The 20,002-nt window shown below is 46.7% G+C and overlaps 1 protein-coding gene across 7 annotated transcripts in view; it reads left to right on the top strand.

Moving 5' to 3' along the window:
• Positions 1-339: 339 nt before the first annotated feature.
• The window catches only part of LOC142590577 (uncharacterized), a 75,648-nt gene continuing 55,985 nt past the window's right edge, over positions 340-20,002 (top strand). For 3 of the 7 annotated variants that reach the window (XR_012830191.1, XM_075702880.1, XM_075702878.1), the window contains exons 1-2: positions 340-479; positions 17,813-17,907. Coding sequence is in view for 5 of the 7 variants with exons in the window: in XM_075702880.1 (XP_075558995.1) it covers positions 352-479; positions 17,813-17,907 (223 nt within the window). In the remaining 2 variants the exon portion in view is untranslated. Of the gene's footprint in view, positions 480-8,018; positions 8,102-8,182; positions 8,269-17,798; positions 17,908-20,002 lie in introns of those variants that run through there. The other 4 variants (XM_075702881.1, XM_075702882.1, XM_075702879.1 and 1 more) reach the window with 4 other exon arrangements.

Below are 20,002 nucleotides of genomic sequence, written 5' to 3'. Positions count from 1 at the left end.
TAGGTATTTTATTTTCCCTGTCATGTCAGTTTGCATATGTTGAGAGCAACTACACCAGCTCTTTCTGTCCAGGAGTGATATGATAGCCTTTTCTAATATGGTGCCTCATTGCGTAGACGTAATTTAGATATTGCTGCTTAGAAACATGAATTAATTTCAGGATCTGTGTTTTTCTGTTAGAATGCAAACCTGGAATTGAAATTACCAGTATACTCTCCGTTCAGCAGAAAGGCTGTGTATTCGGTAACGACGCATTACACTTGTGCACCTGCGACGTCTTGGCAAACAATAAGAGCCTGTGAAAAAATAAAATGAAAGCTGCAGCAAAGCAGAAGCACCTGCGCAATCTAAATGCAAGCTTCTGTGAGAGGTTTTCCTTCTCTATGCGAATACACAGTGACTGGTAATGTAAGCGTTGCTGAAAAGGCACTCCTAATACGTCACGTCAAAACAACCGAATTTCCTCAGAAACACCACAGGTGAGGGAAAGGCTGCTTCTCTGATAGTAGAGCTTCCTGTTTGCTAGCGTAAGACGGATACTGCCAACTGCATGCATCCGTTGTCCATAGGAAGGTTCTGTATGTTGAATTGAAATTTAAATGCAACAGATGGTCTTGTGCATGAAAAATACAGAGAAGGTGGCTGGACTCTATAAGTATTGTAGTTGATGGAAAGGTTACCTGCTGCATCATATCAACGCTTCTTTTTTTACGCAGATGCTTTCATACATGGGTGATGTGACAAAGCATGTGTTTTATTGCTTCACGGAAGTGCTAAGTTTATTCCGTGGGTTCTGCAGTAGTGACAATGACTTCTATGTATGATGACAAAAGGCAGTGCTAGGTGATTCGTCGCACCATTTTATTGACTATCTCTCGTTGTTTGATCTGATGTAGTGGTCAAGGGATCCTGACCAATAAAATGCTGTGCAAAAGCCTTCTCTCTAGCGATGTATGTAAACCCACTTGTATGACGTGGAAGTATGGCGCTAAAACAATAACAGGGTACTAAACCCCAAAAAATGTGTTTACGTAGGTTTTGCTGAGCGGATAAACTAACCACTCACTAGGCTCTAAATAATGAGCTCATTAGAAGAACGTACTCACAAGTACTTAGGAGTACGCTATAGCGTAGAAAAGCTCTTGGCTTCTTACAGCGCAGCCTCAAGCATGTAATTAGAGAATGCCACGTCTCTACCATGCACCGTATGTTATGGCCAGGCTCGAATATGCTTGCCTTATGTGGGGCCCTTTCACATCTTACATGTTGATAGCATCTCAGCACATTCACTCTTTCAGCGCAAGATTTGTTCTGGGAAAATATTGATTTGAAAGTACGTGTCAGATGAATGGAGACCTTAGATGGCACTCGGTGAGAGAAAGTAGGGAAAATACCTTACTTAAACTCTTTCATATAATTTGCTGCGAAGAAACCGGAAATACAGCAATTATCTCTACCCAGCGCACTACCTGTATTCATGTATGGCCTACAAATTTCGGGTGCGGCCTCACGCCTCTAGGACAGTACTTCCCAAGTGATAATGTTTTTCTGAGAACCACGGGCTAGTCGAGTAAGAGCCCAGCAGATGTGCTTCGCCACAAAACTGCTCCGTTATTTTATCGTAATTTGTGCCCGTGCAAAAATGCCGAAAATTTCGCTGCAGTGAATACAAAAAATAAAATAAATAAACCGCTATATTTACCGCCGTTATCAAAAGCTGCTAGCCTGTTTCCTAACTTCACAATATTCTCCTAATTACTAAAAAGTAATAAGCTCCTTTGGGTCGCCAGTCTTAGTTTATCCGTACTTACTTTACACATGCCCAATTCTTAGCAAAACAGTTTTAAAAAAGGCAATCGAACAAAAACAATAACATGTTGGTTCAAGCTCGGCGTCAGCACGCTCTGATTTATTGCCAATCCATTTCCAGTTCAGAAGAAATAAAAATTTATAACATGTCCCGAATTTATTCTCATTCTCAACGCTGAGCCGGTTTCCTTACCGGTTCGGCATAGTAAACTTTCTGAAATTCGTCCCCTGGCGCATAAGACGAGCGAATCAACGTGTTTTACGAGAACATCAATGCTGTTTATTATTGTACAGCTAGGGAAGCCATGCAAAAAAAAGAACAATAACAGGCAGTGTCATCGCAAGCGTTCGCCCCATGTTCACGCGTTCATTCCCACGCTCCCTCCTCCGGAGTTTCTTTGTGCTTTCATTCATACTGAGTGCGGGCGAAACAGTACAAATTAATAGGTCTGCTAGAATAGAACAATTTTCGAACGGACTAAACTACGACTATTCTGCGACGCCCCCAAGACTTTACATCACACGGTGTGCTAATGTCGGCAACGCATCTCCAACGCACACAGTACCTAGGAGCAGTGGGAGTCCCAGCTATCCAGCTCGAACTTTGAGGGCCAGCTAGTGCTCGCGGACAGGGCTTGGAGGGTGGCCAGGGCCCGTTTCCATTGAAATGCGGAGGGCAGCCATCTCGAACGAAGGCTTCGCTTGCTCGAAACAATGAAGTTTAGTCAGCATTATCTTTGAAGGAAACGAATGTGCAGTATTGAGTAAAACATGATATGTTCTTGTGTTTCAGAAAAGCTAAATGAAATTTTTCGTCTAGTGTATCCGACAGCAAAAAAAAAAAAAATCTTGAATACAATATTCCATTATGATACAGCGTGATTCCATCTGGCGTATGGCGACAATAAAAGTAAAAATTGAAGAAAAGAACAGGACGGCCTAAGTACACCTTGTACAGCGTAGTGCATGATGGAAGAGCGAAGAAAAATCCATAAGCGTCTAGCAACTTGTCGAATGAATTTGAATGGGATGATATTAGTCAAATAACAAACGGATATATCCACATCGAGAGAGCGTAATCATAAATTGCCTTAATCGAGACATGCTTAGCAAAAGGACCCTAACTATTGTGCCTAAGTGCCCTCCATGTGTCTAAGTGCATTCTCCATGTGTTTTTTCAGGCACTCGAACCTCTTTTCAACAAATGTGATTCAGCTAAGGCACAATCATTCACATGAGTTGCCGCTTGCTTCGGTTTTTTCTCCTTGTAGACAGCAGTAACTATTGTTTTCTGTAGTGTTGGGAAAAAATATGTGCAAACCTCGAATAGTGACTTCGCGATTATATATATATATATATATACAAAGAATACACTATTCGTGCTCTAAATTTCGAGTTTTCACACACCCTTAGCAAATAAGTGTTGCAGTTACTTTTGCGAAGCCTATAAGCCCACGGACATTTAATGCGATAACTCAGGTCACATCAAAATTATCGTATCGATTCATTTTTCCTAATCGACACAATAAGAATTAGCGACATAACACAGATGAGTACAAAAGAAAAAGATTTCTCGTAAGTATTTAAAGATTTCAATCAACATTAGGTCTACTATACTAATATAACACATGTATAGCGATTACAATTAAGCGACAATCTTGAAGTAAATTAACGTCAAGTAGTATCGAACACACAACAAAGCACGTTATTTCCAAGCGTCACATAATTCTGGACTCAAATATCAAATTGAGCATATCATGAGCTTGCAATGCAATCACCACGTGCTGAAAGTGCCTCGCAGAAGAATAAAAGTAGTCTGATAGGATTCACAATGTAATGACGGAAACGCCTTAGATACAGTTTCCTTCACTCGATATAACAAATATGTTGCTGACACCATGCAGCGCGCTCGTGAAATGTGCCATACAGGATGGGGTCTGCATTCTGCGTACGACGTCCTGGGTAACATGGTGTGTGATCACCAGACTTTTAATACGAAAGCACAAGCAGCGAAACTGCGCTTAAATTGCCTTTGGCTGCGGCGCCACGTCCGTGCGCGCCTCGACGGACCAGCGCCGGTGAAAGGACACAACAACGGCTGCCGCGATGGTCTCGCCACGTGTTGCATAAGGTGAGATGGCATTGTCACCATCGCTCTTAGAGGCCTTTGTTACCCGCGCGTCCCTTGTGGGCGCAAGCTCTCGCCTGCGCTGGAACATTGCCTCTGTAATCGCTAGAAAGAAACAAATGCGTAAAAAGCAAGAAATTTAAACGGAAGAACGTTGGCGGTAGTGAGCTTCGAACCTACCACCCTATACTATGACGCCGACTGGCTTACCAACTGGGCTAAACCAACGCCTCCCAGATTACAGGGCTCTGCACTCCGCTTTACGACATCATGCTGCTTAGACCGAAATTTCCACTTCCAAGCCCGGCGTCTAGATAGCGCTGAGTGAACTTTTGTGCAGCGACCTTTTGGAGGAGTTGGCCAAGCGTTTCAAGGCACTCGCTTGCGCCGGAAGAGTTAACTGGGAGGACTCTCAGCGGTGTTCAATCGGACATTACTGTTTTTGCATTCACGACTCATAAGAAGTGGTCAATGATCCTCGGATTTTATCAGCGCTTGCGTTGGACAATGAGCATTTCGAAGCGCAAGATATTTCGGAAATGAAAAATGACCATCAATCATTTTACAAATTCCGACCAGCATAGTTGCGCACTACTGCTAGTACACACGAGTTACTTGGAGGTGAAAGCAACATCATCGACGTCCAGTCCAGGGAACAGGTGCGGTACAGATAAACAAGACAAAGGAAGGATCGACCGAGCATCCTCTCTTAGGAGTAACTGATTGACCAAACCGACCAAACTCAGCTTGTATTTACGCAGCTCATTACGCCGCTATTTCTGTGCTTTGTTACAAGGGCGAAAGTAAACGCTTACATGGCGTGCACTGCCCTTGAGGCAACAATGCTTTGCGCTCGCTAGCGGGCTCCCCTGCCCCTCTTCCTTCCTTCTAGAGCTCCATCATCGTGCTGCGGAGAAGCGAAGAGTGAACGAAGCTTGTAAAAGGAGCGTCACTGGAGAAAGAGGAAGGGGCAAGAAGTACAAGCGTGTGATAGTGTAAGTCGGTTATAGGTTTTCACTGGGCTGGCACTGCACGGCGGCCATTTGCATTGACGGCGCTCCAATATCGCTTCTGCACTTCCAATAGGCGCCTGCAGGGGCATACATAAAACTTGTATGCGTGCTTCTGTATGGGCGGGGTTTTCAATCGCCATGGGGATGGAGCGTAGATCTAGGCATTGAGAAGCCGACAAATGAAAAATTCGCCGCGCGGTTCTGTGGTGGACTCCTTCTTTAATGTGATAGAAATTACATGAACACTTCAGGCGCATTTCCGTCACCTTCCGCAGCGCAGTGATGTTCTGTCTAAAGTCCAAGTGGGATAACACCGCGCTCGCACGCCGTAAGCTGTAGGTGCCAGTGAAAGCGTTTGAGGGCAGATCATGATAATGGCTTCTTCACGGGCGCTCAAGGGAGGAATGCGGTGAGGAAGCACGCCGTGTTCCACCACCCGTGCGCGAGACACCGGGGAGGATGGGCGTTCTGCTCTGGAGGCGGCTACGTATGTCGCGGCTGAGCGCGGTCGCACGGTCCCTACATTGAAAGCAACTTGCGATGAATACAGAGCCTAGGTGCAGCGAGGGCTCGCGTTGCACTGAGTTCGAGTTGAAGCAATAAGGAGCACGCATTTCAATTCGCTCGCTGCTCGTGGCGCTCTTCCTGATGCCAGCGTTTTTTAACGTGTTTGCAAAGTAAGGGTACCTCACGCAATTTCTGAGATCTATCTATCTATCTATCTATCTATCTATCTATCTATCTATCTATCTATCTATCTATCTATCTATCTATCTATCTGTCTATCTATCTATCTATCTATCTATCTATCTATCTATCTATCTATCTATCTATCTATCTATCTATCTATCTATCTATCTATCTATCTATCTATCTATCTATCTATCTATCTATCTATCTATCTATCTATCTATCTATCTATCTATCTATCTATCTATCTAACCGTTTTCCCGCCTACCTTGTTCACGGTGAATTCAATGGCAGAATGCCTAGTGCGTAGGTTTGGCTGTGCTGAGATAACAGGGATCGAAACCAACCGTCGGATCAAGTTGCATAACTGAGTAGATGGCAAAGTATGCAAGCATAAAGCTCACATGTCTGCATATGCAACACTCTTCAACGAACCTCTTTCACGCTGGCATAAGTCACTGTAGACGATAGACAAGGTAGGTACTGCTGTTAGAAGAAATTTTATGACGCCGACTTGCAGTACTGGCTATTGGCCACACCGTCTGTGCTGTCCTCCAGTATTCCTTTTTAATGCAAACTTGGGTCACTTGGTCACACAACTATATGTTTGTGCCCCTCTGCAATGAAAGTCTTTGACGCCACGTTGCGCAACTCGGTATGGCCTTGGAAGAATAGCCATCGGTAATGGCGAGAAGAATCGCTTGAATTTCTCCTATCTTGGGCGGAATGAAACACACTTGACAAGGATTCCTCAAGGACCGAAGCCCGACAAATTAGCAAGCTGGTCCACAAATGCACCGGGCACGTGCCACTTTTCAATTAGTGTCTTTCACGCCAATTCTTTAGCGAAGTGTACCATAATATCAAAGAGTATGAGCCGCTCTTCAATGAACCTCTTGCGAACTTGGGTTACTGAGTATTTTATACAGAGTGTGCGGCAAGCGAGGGAACAATTCTCAGGATTGGTCGGCTTTCGCTTACTTAGCTTGCGGTGGCTGGTCGAAAATCGCGGCGGCATGCAACGGAAGCTCAAGAATGACGCTAAAATGGACCCTCAGCGAAGAAGAGCTGACAGAATGAAGGGGTAAACGTGCGAAAGTGCTCGAAAACGTTACACGGCCACGCAAGAAGTTTTATTATACGCAGATACACCCATGCTCTCCGGCAGGTGCGAGTAGACAGCGTCTGAGCGATCGGCGGCAGCCATCTTCTATTCCTTTCGGAAAGGGGCAGCCTGCGGCTATTCCGAAGAAAATTCAGCTTTGTTCGGCATATTAATGCATCTTTATCGCGTACACGTCACTTTGACGTGGTGAGTACTTGCGGTTTTGTCACGTCGCATGACAGGCAGGTGAAGTGGGTGCAGCCCGAAAACTTTTTACCAATAGCCGAGGGCTAATGGCGAAAATGGGTCGAATCAGAAATAACTGTTTTTCTTTCTTCTGTCAAATCATGCATAATCAGTGTGTACACATCATATCAGATGGGGAGGTATCGCGGTTTTCATGACGTCGCGTGACAGACAGGTGAAGGGGGGGTGGTCGAAAAAAGTTCTTGACGAATCGTGGAGGGCTGATAGCACAATTGGAATAGAAAAGTTTGGAATAGTTTCACGTGATAGCGCCCCTTGTTTATGCAAGTGCGAACTTCATGCAATGCTATCAGCTTCGACAATAATGCGATTGCGACCCCCCGCATCTCTGTATATGTATAAAACCACTCTGTGCCCAAACTCGGACGCGCAGCTACATGAGCTCCACTGCAGCGCTAAAAGCCCTCTTTACCGTTGCGAGCGTTCTTCGCCTGCTTACACCGTCGATGATCTTTGTACCTGCCCGTCTGGCCTGCATTGCAAGTGCAATGCTCAAGGCAATCATATACACAATGCTCCCGCGCCCCCTCCCCCGGGCGCACATCCCACATGCCACTTCAGATGCTTCATGTCACGCAGGACATTACACGTGTTAACCGATTCTCTGTGAAAGCCCGGAAAGCTTTTACAGAACAGAAAAGACCACCTGAAAATGGACACGCTGCCCGACCTGCTTTGGTCCGTGGAACACTTCATACTTGAATAGAATGACAGCGACTGTTGACACATATTGGTGCTCTATTCTGCACCTACGGTGATTTTTGTTTTGCCATTCTTCTTTTGGCTACGAATCACCTCTACTATGGAGACAAGCAAGGCATCGGAATAGCGTAAGCCTTCAAACTGAACACCTGTGTTTGGAAGCTGGCTGCAGGTTTGCGATTTTAAGGTCGGTCTAATGCATTGTGGAAACAAGAGAGAACAATGGCCGTTTTGACCAATATGCTATGCCCTGACAAGAAGGTCAGTAGTGGTTTGTGAGCGGGGTGTTCGCAAACCCTGCATAGATGGTCTGCGGAACAAAACATTCTTAAGGTGAGAGGATGCGGAGCGAATCCGATTCTAATATTTGCTGCGTTATGACGAGAGGTGAGCGACGCTTTCCAAAAGTGGTTACCAGTTGCTTAAAAACAGTACTGAAACTAGACGTATCACACTGCAATATTGCTAAAGATCATCGCCATAATGAAGGTTCTTATCATATGGGTGCCTTACGACCGATCATGTAAAGCCTTATGTAGTACAGCGAGAAACAAGTGAGTTTCTGAAATGTTCACGTTCCCCGTACTTTGGCATCAGGTAAAACTGAAAAAACATTCACGAAAATTCCCAAAGTCAAACCTTGTTTGGTCTTCAATTCCTGTTCTCACGGACGTTATCAGTGTTTTCATTGATGCAGTCTAAGAATGTTATGTCATAGGCAGTAGTGAACAACTTTTGTTAGCCGAGAACGCGGCCGAACCGCCACCATCATTACGGTTGATCAAAAAGCATCGTCGATGGATTATAGGTTTACTTTTCGTTTTAAACACTATTTCGTTCCGCCAATCTCATTTTTTCTGAAACGATAAGGCAGAGAGAAACCGCATGTTTATGAATCGTTGCCGACAACAACAGTCGCAGGCCAAGCTTTTTCCGCAGATACATTTCCCCAAGGCATTTAATCTAACCCTTTGAAACGCTTCATTGCCTGGCTTTCACTATAATTACAGCGTTTTAGTTGAGTGTTTACAGTGCTCTCCGATGAGACTAGCGTATACTTGTAATTTGCATACGTCCGCTTAGCTTGAACGCTAGTGAGCTTGCGCCCAACACTCATGAAGGCCGTAGAGCCAATGTAGCGTCTTTCGCTCCACTTACAAAGCCCATTGAGCGCCGGGTGAGAATGAATAAGCTTGGCTTAGTGGTAGTTTTGCCATAGCTTTGCTGCCGAGCTGCAAGCGCGTCGCTCGCGTCTCGGCAAGACGCGCTTATCGAACGTGAAAGTTACGAAGTTCCCTACAGTGCGTCAGTGCCTGAATTCTGAGCGGAGTGGAATATAAGCGACCGCTCTAAAAAACAGTTCATTAGGTTGACAGTGGCGCAGCGGTGAAAACACGATCATATAGCATCATGAGGATACGAATGTAGTTGTTTAACAAGGGAACGGAAAATTCTCGTTCTTTGTCTCAACGAACAACACACCCCTCATTATTTCATAGGCAAGTCAAAACATCCCTGACAGAAGATACCTTGTTCAGGTGCTTACCGCCGGAGACGCACGTCTGTTGATGTTCACAGCCGTTACGAAGGCGCACTCAAAACACATCCGAATGCTTCTGCAGGCGACATACGCGAGTAAAACGCGAGCAACGATACAACTGCGTCTTCTACAACAAAGAGGAGCTCCTGAGCTGGACGCATTGGAACGCATGTGGGCGCGCCTGCGGGAAATAACGCGTGAAAAAAAGTTATGGTTGACTCCTTTATCCCAGGAATCGGTGGAACGCATAAGTGAAACGTGCCTTCATAAAAGCCGTTCATCGCACGCGCCGGGGGACTGTGCAAGTCCGTTAGACACCACAGGCGTTCGTAAACAATTCATGCGAAACCGAACGGGTTGATAGTAACTTGCTTCGTGAAGTGACGGTTCGCTGCGACGAGATACATGATTTTCTGGCTGGTGCCCGTGTCGTAGATTTCATTGGCGGGAGTCGTCCTTTGGCGAGCGGCATCCTACTGCCCCACCGCTTCCGAAGGTACGAACATTTTGATCCAGCTCCGTAGTGTCTTGGGCAGGTGGTTGAGTTGCGGCGAGTTCAGCTTCAGCAAGGGGAATGGAAGTACCCAGCATGCGCGCGAAGGCGTGCCGGATTTCGGCTTCATGCTGGCGTTTCTGTCAACCGAGTGATCTTAGATTTGCTGGTCGACGCAGCTGTCTTTCTGCGTCGCTTAGCGAAGCAGTAGATGGTGGTCTTGGTGAAAAACCTTTATTACGGGAATGAGTGATGTGAGTCCCATAATAGGGCTCTACTATATGAAGTCCCTAGTCAGTGACTTCACTGGTTGAAGGCGCAAGCCTGGCTTTCTGTACCAAGGCCTTCTGGGCCTAAAGATCTGAGCAAGCAAGCGCGGTCACCTCCCAGCCGTCTCAGGTTGGGTATGGTTTGGGAGTTAGGGTCGGAGTACACTGACAGGCCCAGACCGTGAGGTATGCATCGGCTGCCTCCCCACAGTGCTGGCACCTGCCATTGAGCGTAGGATCAAAGTGTTGCATCATAGCGGGGCACAGCATTGTGCTAGAAAGAAGTGTGAGGATGATGCGTTCGTTCGGCTTTGCCAAAATGGTTAGCCGGGGTGAGATACTGGCGGTGACCAGCCTTATGTAGGCTAGAATTTCTCTGAACCTAAGAAGGAGGCCTCCTTCTTACTTGTGGAGAGGGTTGTCGGCAAGTACCCAGGAAATGAATGCGCGGGCAGCCGCATTGGCGGCCTCATTTCCATTTGAGCCCGGCTGACATGGAGTCCAGATTATGTGTTTGGCAGTTGGAGCAGTGTCGCCCATGCAAGCTCGCAGTATATTTTCCCGGAGTGGGGTTACCCACCCTGCTTCACAGTAGCTGTATGTTTTGTGTCAGTTCGTGATAATGTGTTTAGAGCAAGTATCCGAGGCAGCGATTGCAATAGCTACCTGCTCCGCCTTTATTGGTCCTGATGTAACAAACGAGAGTCCGTCCAGCAGTCTATGGTTCTGGATAATCGCTGCCATGTGCCACCACCGTGGGCTTGGGCTAGCAGTTCTCACTCCCTCTTTCATGGCGCCTTTCCAGCATCAGTACCCATGCTTCCCGGCGACCGCTATAAACCTCGCGATCCATCTATGTAGGGAGTGGGTCAATTAGTGTGGCGAGGTGCCATAGTTAGGGCACCTGTACCCTCTCATATATGTGAATATCATGTTTAATGGGTAACTCGCATCCAGTAAATTACATCCAGATGATGTTTGTGCCAGCCTAGTGTACTGGATGATGAGGTGAGCCTCTTTGATTCTGGGGAAGTGTTCAACACTCTAAGAGGAAGGACGCGTCCATTCAAAGTGGAAATGGGAATATCATGGGCTGTTTTTACTGTTTTGCCTAGGATAACTTCGACTTTGCCTTATTCATGCTTCCTAATGTGGTGGTAGGACATCTATTATAAGATTGGGCTGGTGACAAAAGTGTGGGCTGGCCACCAAGCGTCCTTGCTTCTGAGACCACCTCGCTGGATGGAGACCCAGCCCCTATACAATCCATCTGGTCCCCAATCTTCTATATCTTGGCTAGTGTTGTGTCCATGCGTAATCGGTTGTGGATGTATAGACCAAGTGTTCTGATTTCCCCGGATTCATGTATGGGACCGCTAGGTACGGAAATTTTGACAGTCGTATTGTCTTTAAGGGAGTCCCTGATATGGGCAATTCCTACATGTTTGGGACACATTGGAGACTGCAGCAGCCACCACGCAAGCTGCTGCTTGCACGCTTTCCTCCAGGCGGCCTAAGTTGCCTTGCATCACCCAGAGTGTGATATCGCCGGTGTACAGCTCGTGTCCTTATTCTTCGATACCCTGCAGTTGTGCCGGGAAGTACATCATTGCAATGCTTATGTATGGGGTGGCAGCACTTCACCTTTTTGTATCCCCCTATTCCCCTGTTGTTGTGGCCCATATTCATCGTTCTGAAGACGGATCAGTGCGGCTCTGCTCGACAGGAAATCCTTAACGTAGTTGAATTTGCTTAGACCGCAATGCGTCTCACTGAGGTGTTCAAGAATTATTGCGTGTTTGACATTGCCAAAGGCCCCATGGAGATCTGAGTCAAGGAACACCCGATCGGGGTTCTCCATTGCGGCAGGCTCTATTACTTCTCCATCGAGTTTTAAGAGAACGTCCTGCGCTGATTTGTGAGGTCTGAAGCCGAACATTGTGTCCGCAAACGTATTGCTGGCCTCAACGTATTCTGAGAGAACATCTCGTACCATCGTCTCCATGAGCTTCCCCACGCAGGATGAAAGCGATGGGCCTAAGTTGCCTGTGTTTACAGGCTTGTCGGCCTTTGGAATAAAAGTGGCTAAAGATGCCGTCCACTTTATAGGTAAGGGGATTTACCCTTTCGAAATGGTGCTAGTGTATTTCAAGAGATCAACATAATCCAGCTTAGGGAGATTGGCTAACGATTTGACCGTAACCTTATCCCACCCATGCACGGTTCCTCGTCTCATTTTAGCCAGTGCCGCGTTGACGTTGTGAAGCTGGAAAGGTTGATTCAGCTCCGGATTATCTCTGCCTGCATACAGGCACTCCGCCCGACACGGGTTTTGTTGTAGGCATAAGTACCTGTCCCTTAGGATCCCCACCAAATGTGTTGTTGTGCCCTGAAAATTGTGTAGACCTTTTTGGAGATGACGCTCAGTCTCCCCTCTAGTTTACGGGGGATCAATAAGGCTCTGGAAGAGTCGCCATGTGTTCTTTTGAGACACATCGTCTGTGGCTCTGTTACACTCATCTGCCCATTTAGAGTAAGTTAGCTGGGAAGTATACTTTGCTGCTGGTTGGGTGATGTCTTTCATTCGTTTGCGAAAGCTGCGGTTGAGTTTCTGACGTTTCCAGCGTTTAGTGAGTCCCTTGCTTACGTCTCAGAGATGGAGTAAGTGGCTGTCTACTGCAGGGTGTTCTGTGGCTTTGGTGAGCTTCCTTGGAGTAGAGGTTAGTGCGTTGGTCCAGGACACGAAACCTTGTGCAAGCAGGTTAGAGGGAAACTGTGACATGCGGAAAGCCTGCCAGTCTGGAAGCCGAGCTTGGGTGAGAGGTCGTTTTAGTGGTCTTGGATGTACAAACATAATAATGACACTGTGATCGCTGTGAAGGCTGTCTGTCATGTTAGTCCACTCACCGTGTTGTGTATCTTTCTTGATTTTGAGATAAGGCAAGCGGTATCGACTGAGCTACCTATTCGCATGGGGTTAGCAGGATCGGTATGAAGGGTGATGTGCAGATTGGAGACACGTTCTGCAAGCTTGCATCCCCGGGCCTCCTGTCGTTTATAATAAAGCCCCATAGCCGGCTAGGGGCGTTAAAATTCCCCACAATCATTAGCTGCTCTCTACCTGCTAGCTTTAGTGCCCGACTACGTGTACGTGTACGTATACCGAGGGATCCGTCATCCGCAGGGGAAGTTCCGTAACCATCGTGTAAGAATCGTCATTTTTATGGTCGAGGTCAACTTCTTGAGCTGTGTTTGGATTTTGTACCAACAGACAGGTGGATGGGTCTCATTGAAACGTGTTAGAGCCCGTAATTTTACTTGAGCATGAAGGCCACCAGGGCCACAGCGACCGCGATGGTGTCTAGGTAGAGGCGAAGGTCGGCTAATTTCCGTCGGTCCCGTAAACGTCTCCAATTCCACTGTATTACTGATAAGGGTTCGGATCTCTTTTTATTTTTCTTGAAGTCGTCCTTATCCACAACACTTTGTTTTTGAAGGGGTTGAATTTCGGATGGATTCACTAGCAGAACCGTACCGGCACCTTGCAATGTATCCAGTAAATCAGCAAATTCTTCGCGTTCCTTCACAAAAGTGTGGGCTGGCCACCAAGCGTCCTTGCTTCTAAGACCGCCTCACTGAATGGAGACCCAGCCCCTATACAATCCACCTGGTCCCCAATCCTCTGTAGCTTGGCTAGTGTTGTGTCCGCGCGTAATTGGTTGCCCGCTATGGTGTCTCGGTAGAGGCGAAGTTCGGCTAATTTCTGTCGTCCCGTAAACGTCTCCAATTCCACTGTATTACTGATAAGGGTTTGGATTTCTTTTATTTTTTTTGACGTCGTCCTTATCCACAACACTTTGTTTTTGAAGCCAAGCGGAGGAATTAGCTCGGACGCCCGGCCTCCCTATTGGTACCTGTGGGGCAGAAGTGCCTTGGTTTAGTTTTGATCCATGGGTTGATGCATTGAGTCACTTGTTGCGTAACTATTGTGACTATTTGCTGTGTGCGCTGTTGAATGGCCGATTGGATTGCGTGATTGATATTTGCGAGTTGAGACATCTGCCCCGTTAAGGCCTGTATTTACTGCTCCAGGGCGTTAACCCGGGCCTCTAAGTCGTTAGTAGGGGACTTGCGTGCTGACGCTAGGGTGCTGCCCAAACATGCGGATACCTAGTCTTCCTGGTCATCCATGGGTCCTCTCGGAATCGCAGTGTCTGCCCCGGTATTTTCCAGTGGGAGCACATGGATGCACAGTGGGCGACGAGGCTTGAGAGGTGACTCCCACCCAGTTACTCACTTGTGTTGAAGAGTTGCCAAAAGGGGTAAATTTCCAGCTTTAAAGCCTGCCGGCCTCGACCCGGTCCTGGACTGCACGACATTCTGCATCTCCTGCGTCGTCCGGCCCAGTGGTGCTTGTCGGGACTTCATCGTAACCTCAACAGAAGGCCTGAAATCTTTATTTGTAGGGGTGGGGGTTGTTGTCCTTCCCATTGCTGCCTCGTTGATGACGTTGCCCCTGCTCTACATTTGGTCGTTGATCAAGGCCGCTGCAGTTCGTGGAATCTTTCGACATACACTGGAGATCGCGTGAAGTGGGATCCTTTGCAGATTATGCACAATAGTGAACACTCTGGTTCTGCAAGTCCGTCTGTTGTGAAGGTGACTTGTTTAACACTGTAACCGCATTTTCCTTACTCTTGATGGTGGAAGTTATCCGCCCTGTGGAGCACCATGCCCAATCTGTAGCACGCGGGAATGTTCTTCTTATACACTCTTAAACAAATTACGCTATTTGGGTCGCATCTTGCCACACCGAAATAATCGCCATCTGTCTTGCCCACATTTCATTTCTTCAAGGCTGCGAGTCCGGTATTTGCAGTCACGAACCCCCCGCGCGTTATGAGCATGAGAAGAAATTCTCGACAAGAAAGTAGCTAGCGCCGCGTTTTCAAGAAAGGAAACGCAAGTAAGACAGATGACGATTATTGTTGTGTGGCAAGATACGACCTAAAGGGTGTACATTTCTTTAGGAGTGAATGCCCTAAGCGGGAGGCATTCATCTTTATATTGTATGTAACGGGGCAGTCTTCGGGCCACAAATCTAACCGTCACCACGTTGCTAGTTTCCAATTTTCAGACAAAAGCGATTTCGCCCTCCCTCCAATAGGGCTTGGGCTTAAGAGAGGCGGAGGTTTCATCCTCGAGGATGTTGGTCACCCCCTCGCATAGCTCTCCATTCAGCGTCAGATGACCGCGAAATCGATTAAAGTGTTTCACTACCTGCAGATAGAAGTCTTTGAGCAGCTTGTCACCTACCAGTGTTGCCTGGGTGCCGCGGGTGATGACGTTCTTCTCCCATAGAGGTCGCACATTGAAATCCCCGGTGTCCACTTCGCCCACGTATTGGGCGACCGCCGATACCATGTCACCATGGCTGAAAGCCACTTTCCGGTCAAGGGTACCTGGGGCTTCAACACTACCATTAGGTCCTCAGAATGGTGTCTGGGCGTCTGTTTCGGGCACAAAGTGCGAACCGCCTTCGTTCGCAGCAGCGGCGCAGCGCGAGAACCGCAGGGATTACCGGCTCGGAGTGAATTCCCTGCCGCCGCTCACGTCAGCGGCGCAGCCCTTGGTAGTCATGTTCGCTTCTTGCTGGCATTTCCATGGCCTACAGATGCTTGAAGACACTCACTTCCCTTTGGACGGGATGTCCTTATCTTGGGGCATATGCTTGATTTCGGACCAATTCATAGAAGTCGGGTGGTACCCGGTGATCTGCGCCACCATGTCCGGGAAATCCCCTGCGGGGGCTGCGCAGAGCTAGCCGAGCTAGCCCTCGTAAGGGTTAGCTTGATCGCGGCCTGGCATGACCTTTAGATTAGCATAATGTGCCAAAAATTAGGCAACCAGCCTCAGGTCATGTCTGCAGGATCCTTGCAATGTTCGACGTAGGATGAGAGCAAACATTTCGGGGTACAGTGCTCTTGTCCTCGATTCCAGTCAAAAATCCACGGAGACGACGCGCGGTACGTTGGACCTTCCGGAACGCTATATGCGCCCGAAGCAGTAGGCGGCGTGTAAGCACTGTTGACACACGTTGAAGCTGCACCTGGAAGACTATGAGGCGTCACAAGCTAATCCAAGGCGAACGACAAACTGTATGCGGAAACTGCAGTGTCACCTCAGCAGAAGGCATGAAACGCCTACACGAGTCGACAACTCGTTGGAGCTTCCGCTGCGCTGGGACTGTCGAAGCGCTCCCTGTGGGCGCTTGTTAGTGTCATCATACAGTACTTCGCTTCACTTCTAGATGGCGGCTCCATCCCTGTCAAGATGGAGCATATTTTACGGATTCGCGACGATATCACATCCTTTGCACAAAGTTGATGGTGAACCCCGGCATAAAATACTTTCATGCTCAAAATCAGAGAACACCTGAGCAGTTATGAGTTGTGAATTTGAAAACATTATTGTTTATTTGCACGCCCCTGAACGGTTGTTCTCGTTATAAACTCCTCGCGGGGAAGCTAGTATGAACGCTTGGCACGTTTTGATTAGGCCTTGTCGAGGTGCACCTAGAGAGTTTGCCAGGACAAGTAACACAGGCTTCTGAGAGCGAGAGCGAGAGTGACGCGGCGTCGCGGCGGTGCCCTCTGCCCTCACGCAACACATGGCGCTAATGCGGCACCAGGTGTCCCCTAGCTTTCCCTCCGTTTCGTAGAGGCGCGCTGGTGTCATTGCGTCGCAGCCAATGCGAGCTCCATCGAGGCGCGCTCATGACGTCGCGCCGCTGCCAATGGCAATGGAAATGGCAACGGTGCGAGGGTTTTTTCGCCCAATGGGCCGTTCGAAGCTTTCACATAAAAAATGACTACAAATTTTGTTTCATTTACCAAACACAAGATTCGTGGTAAAAACGAGTTTACTGACGAAAACGTCATAGTGTGCGTGGTATTCTTTGGAGATGCTTATTTCCTAAAATACGGCAGTCCTGGCATCAAGTGTAAATCAGAAGCTTCATAAGTAATCATTACAAAGAATGCTGTGCACTGTATAACAATTCCTGAATGTCGAGTTCCTGCCGCATTTTTCTTCTATTGATCGGTTTTGATCGCTGCTCTTCTGCGTTGATTTTTTTGCTCATTTCACATTTCCGTAATTTATGTGTGCATATATTCGCTTGTTTTATGCAAAAACAGTAGTTGGTAGTAAGGTCTTGTCCTCATATTTTCTCTTCCTTCAGTTTTGTTTTGCGCTATGCCACTACTCAATGAATGCACCAACAAAAATTGCAGAAGAAAGCCGGGTTAGTCGAAATCCATTTCAAAATATAGACATATTAATCTAGCACTGGAAAAGTCTAGAACGACAATGATGGGATCACAAGCGTCCTGCTATTTGTGCTTCTCATTCTCGTCCGCGCCTGTTTAGCGCTATTCGAATATGTCCCACTGCTAAAACCTACCGGCTACGGATACGTTTGCTGCCAATCATTCCACAAGAAACCATGCTCGTCTCTTATATGGTACGTTGTACAACGCAATTGTCTTTGCTTCTATAATCTGATTAGAAACAGCCGTACTCCTACGAAAGTGCCGAGATATTTTACTAAATTTTACACAAGTTTCACTTTGAACCCAATTATATGGTGACAACATCGATAATATGGTAAAATGTTTACCCGAAAAAACAACTTCCTGAAAGAAAGCAAAAGCAGCTAGCTATATTTGCGAAACGCCTCTTTTTATAAACTTTATGCTTTCGTTTTGAACACCCATGCAGTTTTTCATTTTCAGGCCCCAGCAGCTGCTGGCGAATAAAATAGGAATGAAATTCCTGTATTACACGTGTTTTCTGACCTGCCTTTGTGCCGTGTTCTGCTTTGGCGAACGTGAGTTTTGTTACATTTTTGGTAATATTTCAGGATTAAAAATTGAACCAATAGATATTGTAATATTTTACTCTTGTGTATTTTCGTCGTGCTAGAATAATTTGATTTGTGCCCCAAAAGTACTAGATCGCTAACTGTTGGCTATCCGACCACTTCAATAGAGCAGTTATGAGACTCCCGACAGGCAGGGTGTTTTTAGCATCTAATACGCGTGTTTGCCAATATGAATTGGTTCTGTTGGCTGTAGCGTTACCTGTTCGTGAAGACAGAAATTGCTGATTCCTCATTCTTGTTTCGCGCTGCACGCGGAAGAAAATTCTCCCGCATTTCGTAGAGTAAACATACAGTGGGATGAAAGTGATTCACGGCATAGAAGCAGCCATGGGTCTGTAATTCCTCATTTTTGTCGATCATAAAGTGCAATGCTCGGTCAAATGTAGTCAAGTGGTTTCATAACTCATCAAGCCACCATTATTGTTCGCATTTAGTGCTTATGTCTTGCAGACAATGTTTCTCCAACTGTACACTTTTTCATGTTCTAAGATGATTTCTTGCCGTTTGGTTGCAGTGTTGGCCTCTTTGGTCAAAATGCACTTACCTTGCGCTTCCCTGCCTTTTTTGTTTGTTTCTGGGGAGCGGCTTTGCGCATAGCCTTTTCTGGCTCTATTTATTGGTGCTTATGCGTGCACGAATCCGAAAACATCGAAGCGAGCTTGCTCAACTGCTGAATTTATTGGGAAAACAGACAGTCGTGACAAACATGATTTTACGTGAATAATTAGAATTCCACTCTATTCCGTTTTTCAATGTCGATTCATATAATTCAGCACGATGTAAAGCAATATTTGAACAGTTTTCATGGCATAGTGTTTGATGGAAAGCAGCAGAAGGCGCTTTACACGCAAGAATTGGAGCTCGTACAACGAGCGTTTCGTTCGCAAGCGAAATTTACTAGTGCATGTGCAAACTATTGAAATAACACAAAAAAGACAATGGTGTTCGCGGCATTCTTTCGGTGTTACCTGATAACTCACTGCAATGCAGTACGTTTCTTCGCACTGCTGGCGCCTGGTATGTATGTGTATGTATGTATGTGTATGTATGTATGTATGTATGTGTATGACCGTATGTGATTGGCCTAGCTGCACGCATCTCGCTGCTCTACCCGCCGTGGTTGCTCAGTGGCTATGGTGTTGGGCTGCTGAGCACGAGGTCGCGGGATCGAATCCCAGGCACGGCGGCCGCATTTCGATGGAGGCGAAATGCGAAAACACCCGTGTGCTTAGATTTAGGTGCACGTTAAAGAACCCCAGGTGGTCAAAATTTCCGGGGTCCTCCACTACGGCGTGCCTCATAATCAGGAAGTGGTTTTGGCACGTAAAACCCCAAATATTATTATTATTATCTCGCTGTTCTAGCGCTTGTGTCTGCCATTGATTCATAATTAAAACTAGTAACAATCGTTTGCGAACGATTTCACTGCTGTAATTCGTAAAGTGTATCATTTCTCCCTGTACCACATCTACGGCTAGACGTATGCAATGCAATAACCACCTACGTCCGACGCATTCTCTCTGCAATGCTATTCAAAGTACAAAGGGGCCCACTTCGGTAGCATACGGGATCGCAAACTTCTCGCGAAGATTGCATGCCTGATGCCCCACCTATACAACACACATATTTTGGAACAAAGAATAACTTAGGTCATAAAAACGTGGCATATAAATTATACGTGACAAATACTTTAAACACGATCATCAGTAAGTATAATACCGTTGACGCACATGCGATCACTTCAGTTAAGAGCCTTTTCGTTACATTGAAGGGCCGCGGCTTACCAGATGGAGTTTCGCTGCCGGCGCATGACACAGTATGGGATCCTTTACATGTTTTCAGTGCGCAACGCAGCAAGGAGCATGGCACGGCACATTTCAAGTGAGACTGTCAAATTTCGAAATTAGTGTATGAGGTTAAATGGCGTCACTGCTAGCTACAAGATTGTTCTTGCAGGCGCTAAAATTATTTATCAACCACCATTGCGTTTTTTTCAAGTTTTGTGTTCGGCGAGCTTGCCCATTTTTTGTCCACAAAGTTG

The sequence above is a fragment of the Dermacentor variabilis genome, chromosome 8 (genome assembly GCF_050947875.1).
Source record: "Dermacentor variabilis isolate Ectoservices chromosome 8, ASM5094787v1, whole genome shotgun sequence".
Classification (NCBI taxonomy): Eukaryota; Metazoa; Arthropoda; class Arachnida; order Ixodida; family Ixodidae; genus Dermacentor; species Dermacentor variabilis.
This window is presented reverse-complemented; position numbering and strand designations above follow the sequence as displayed.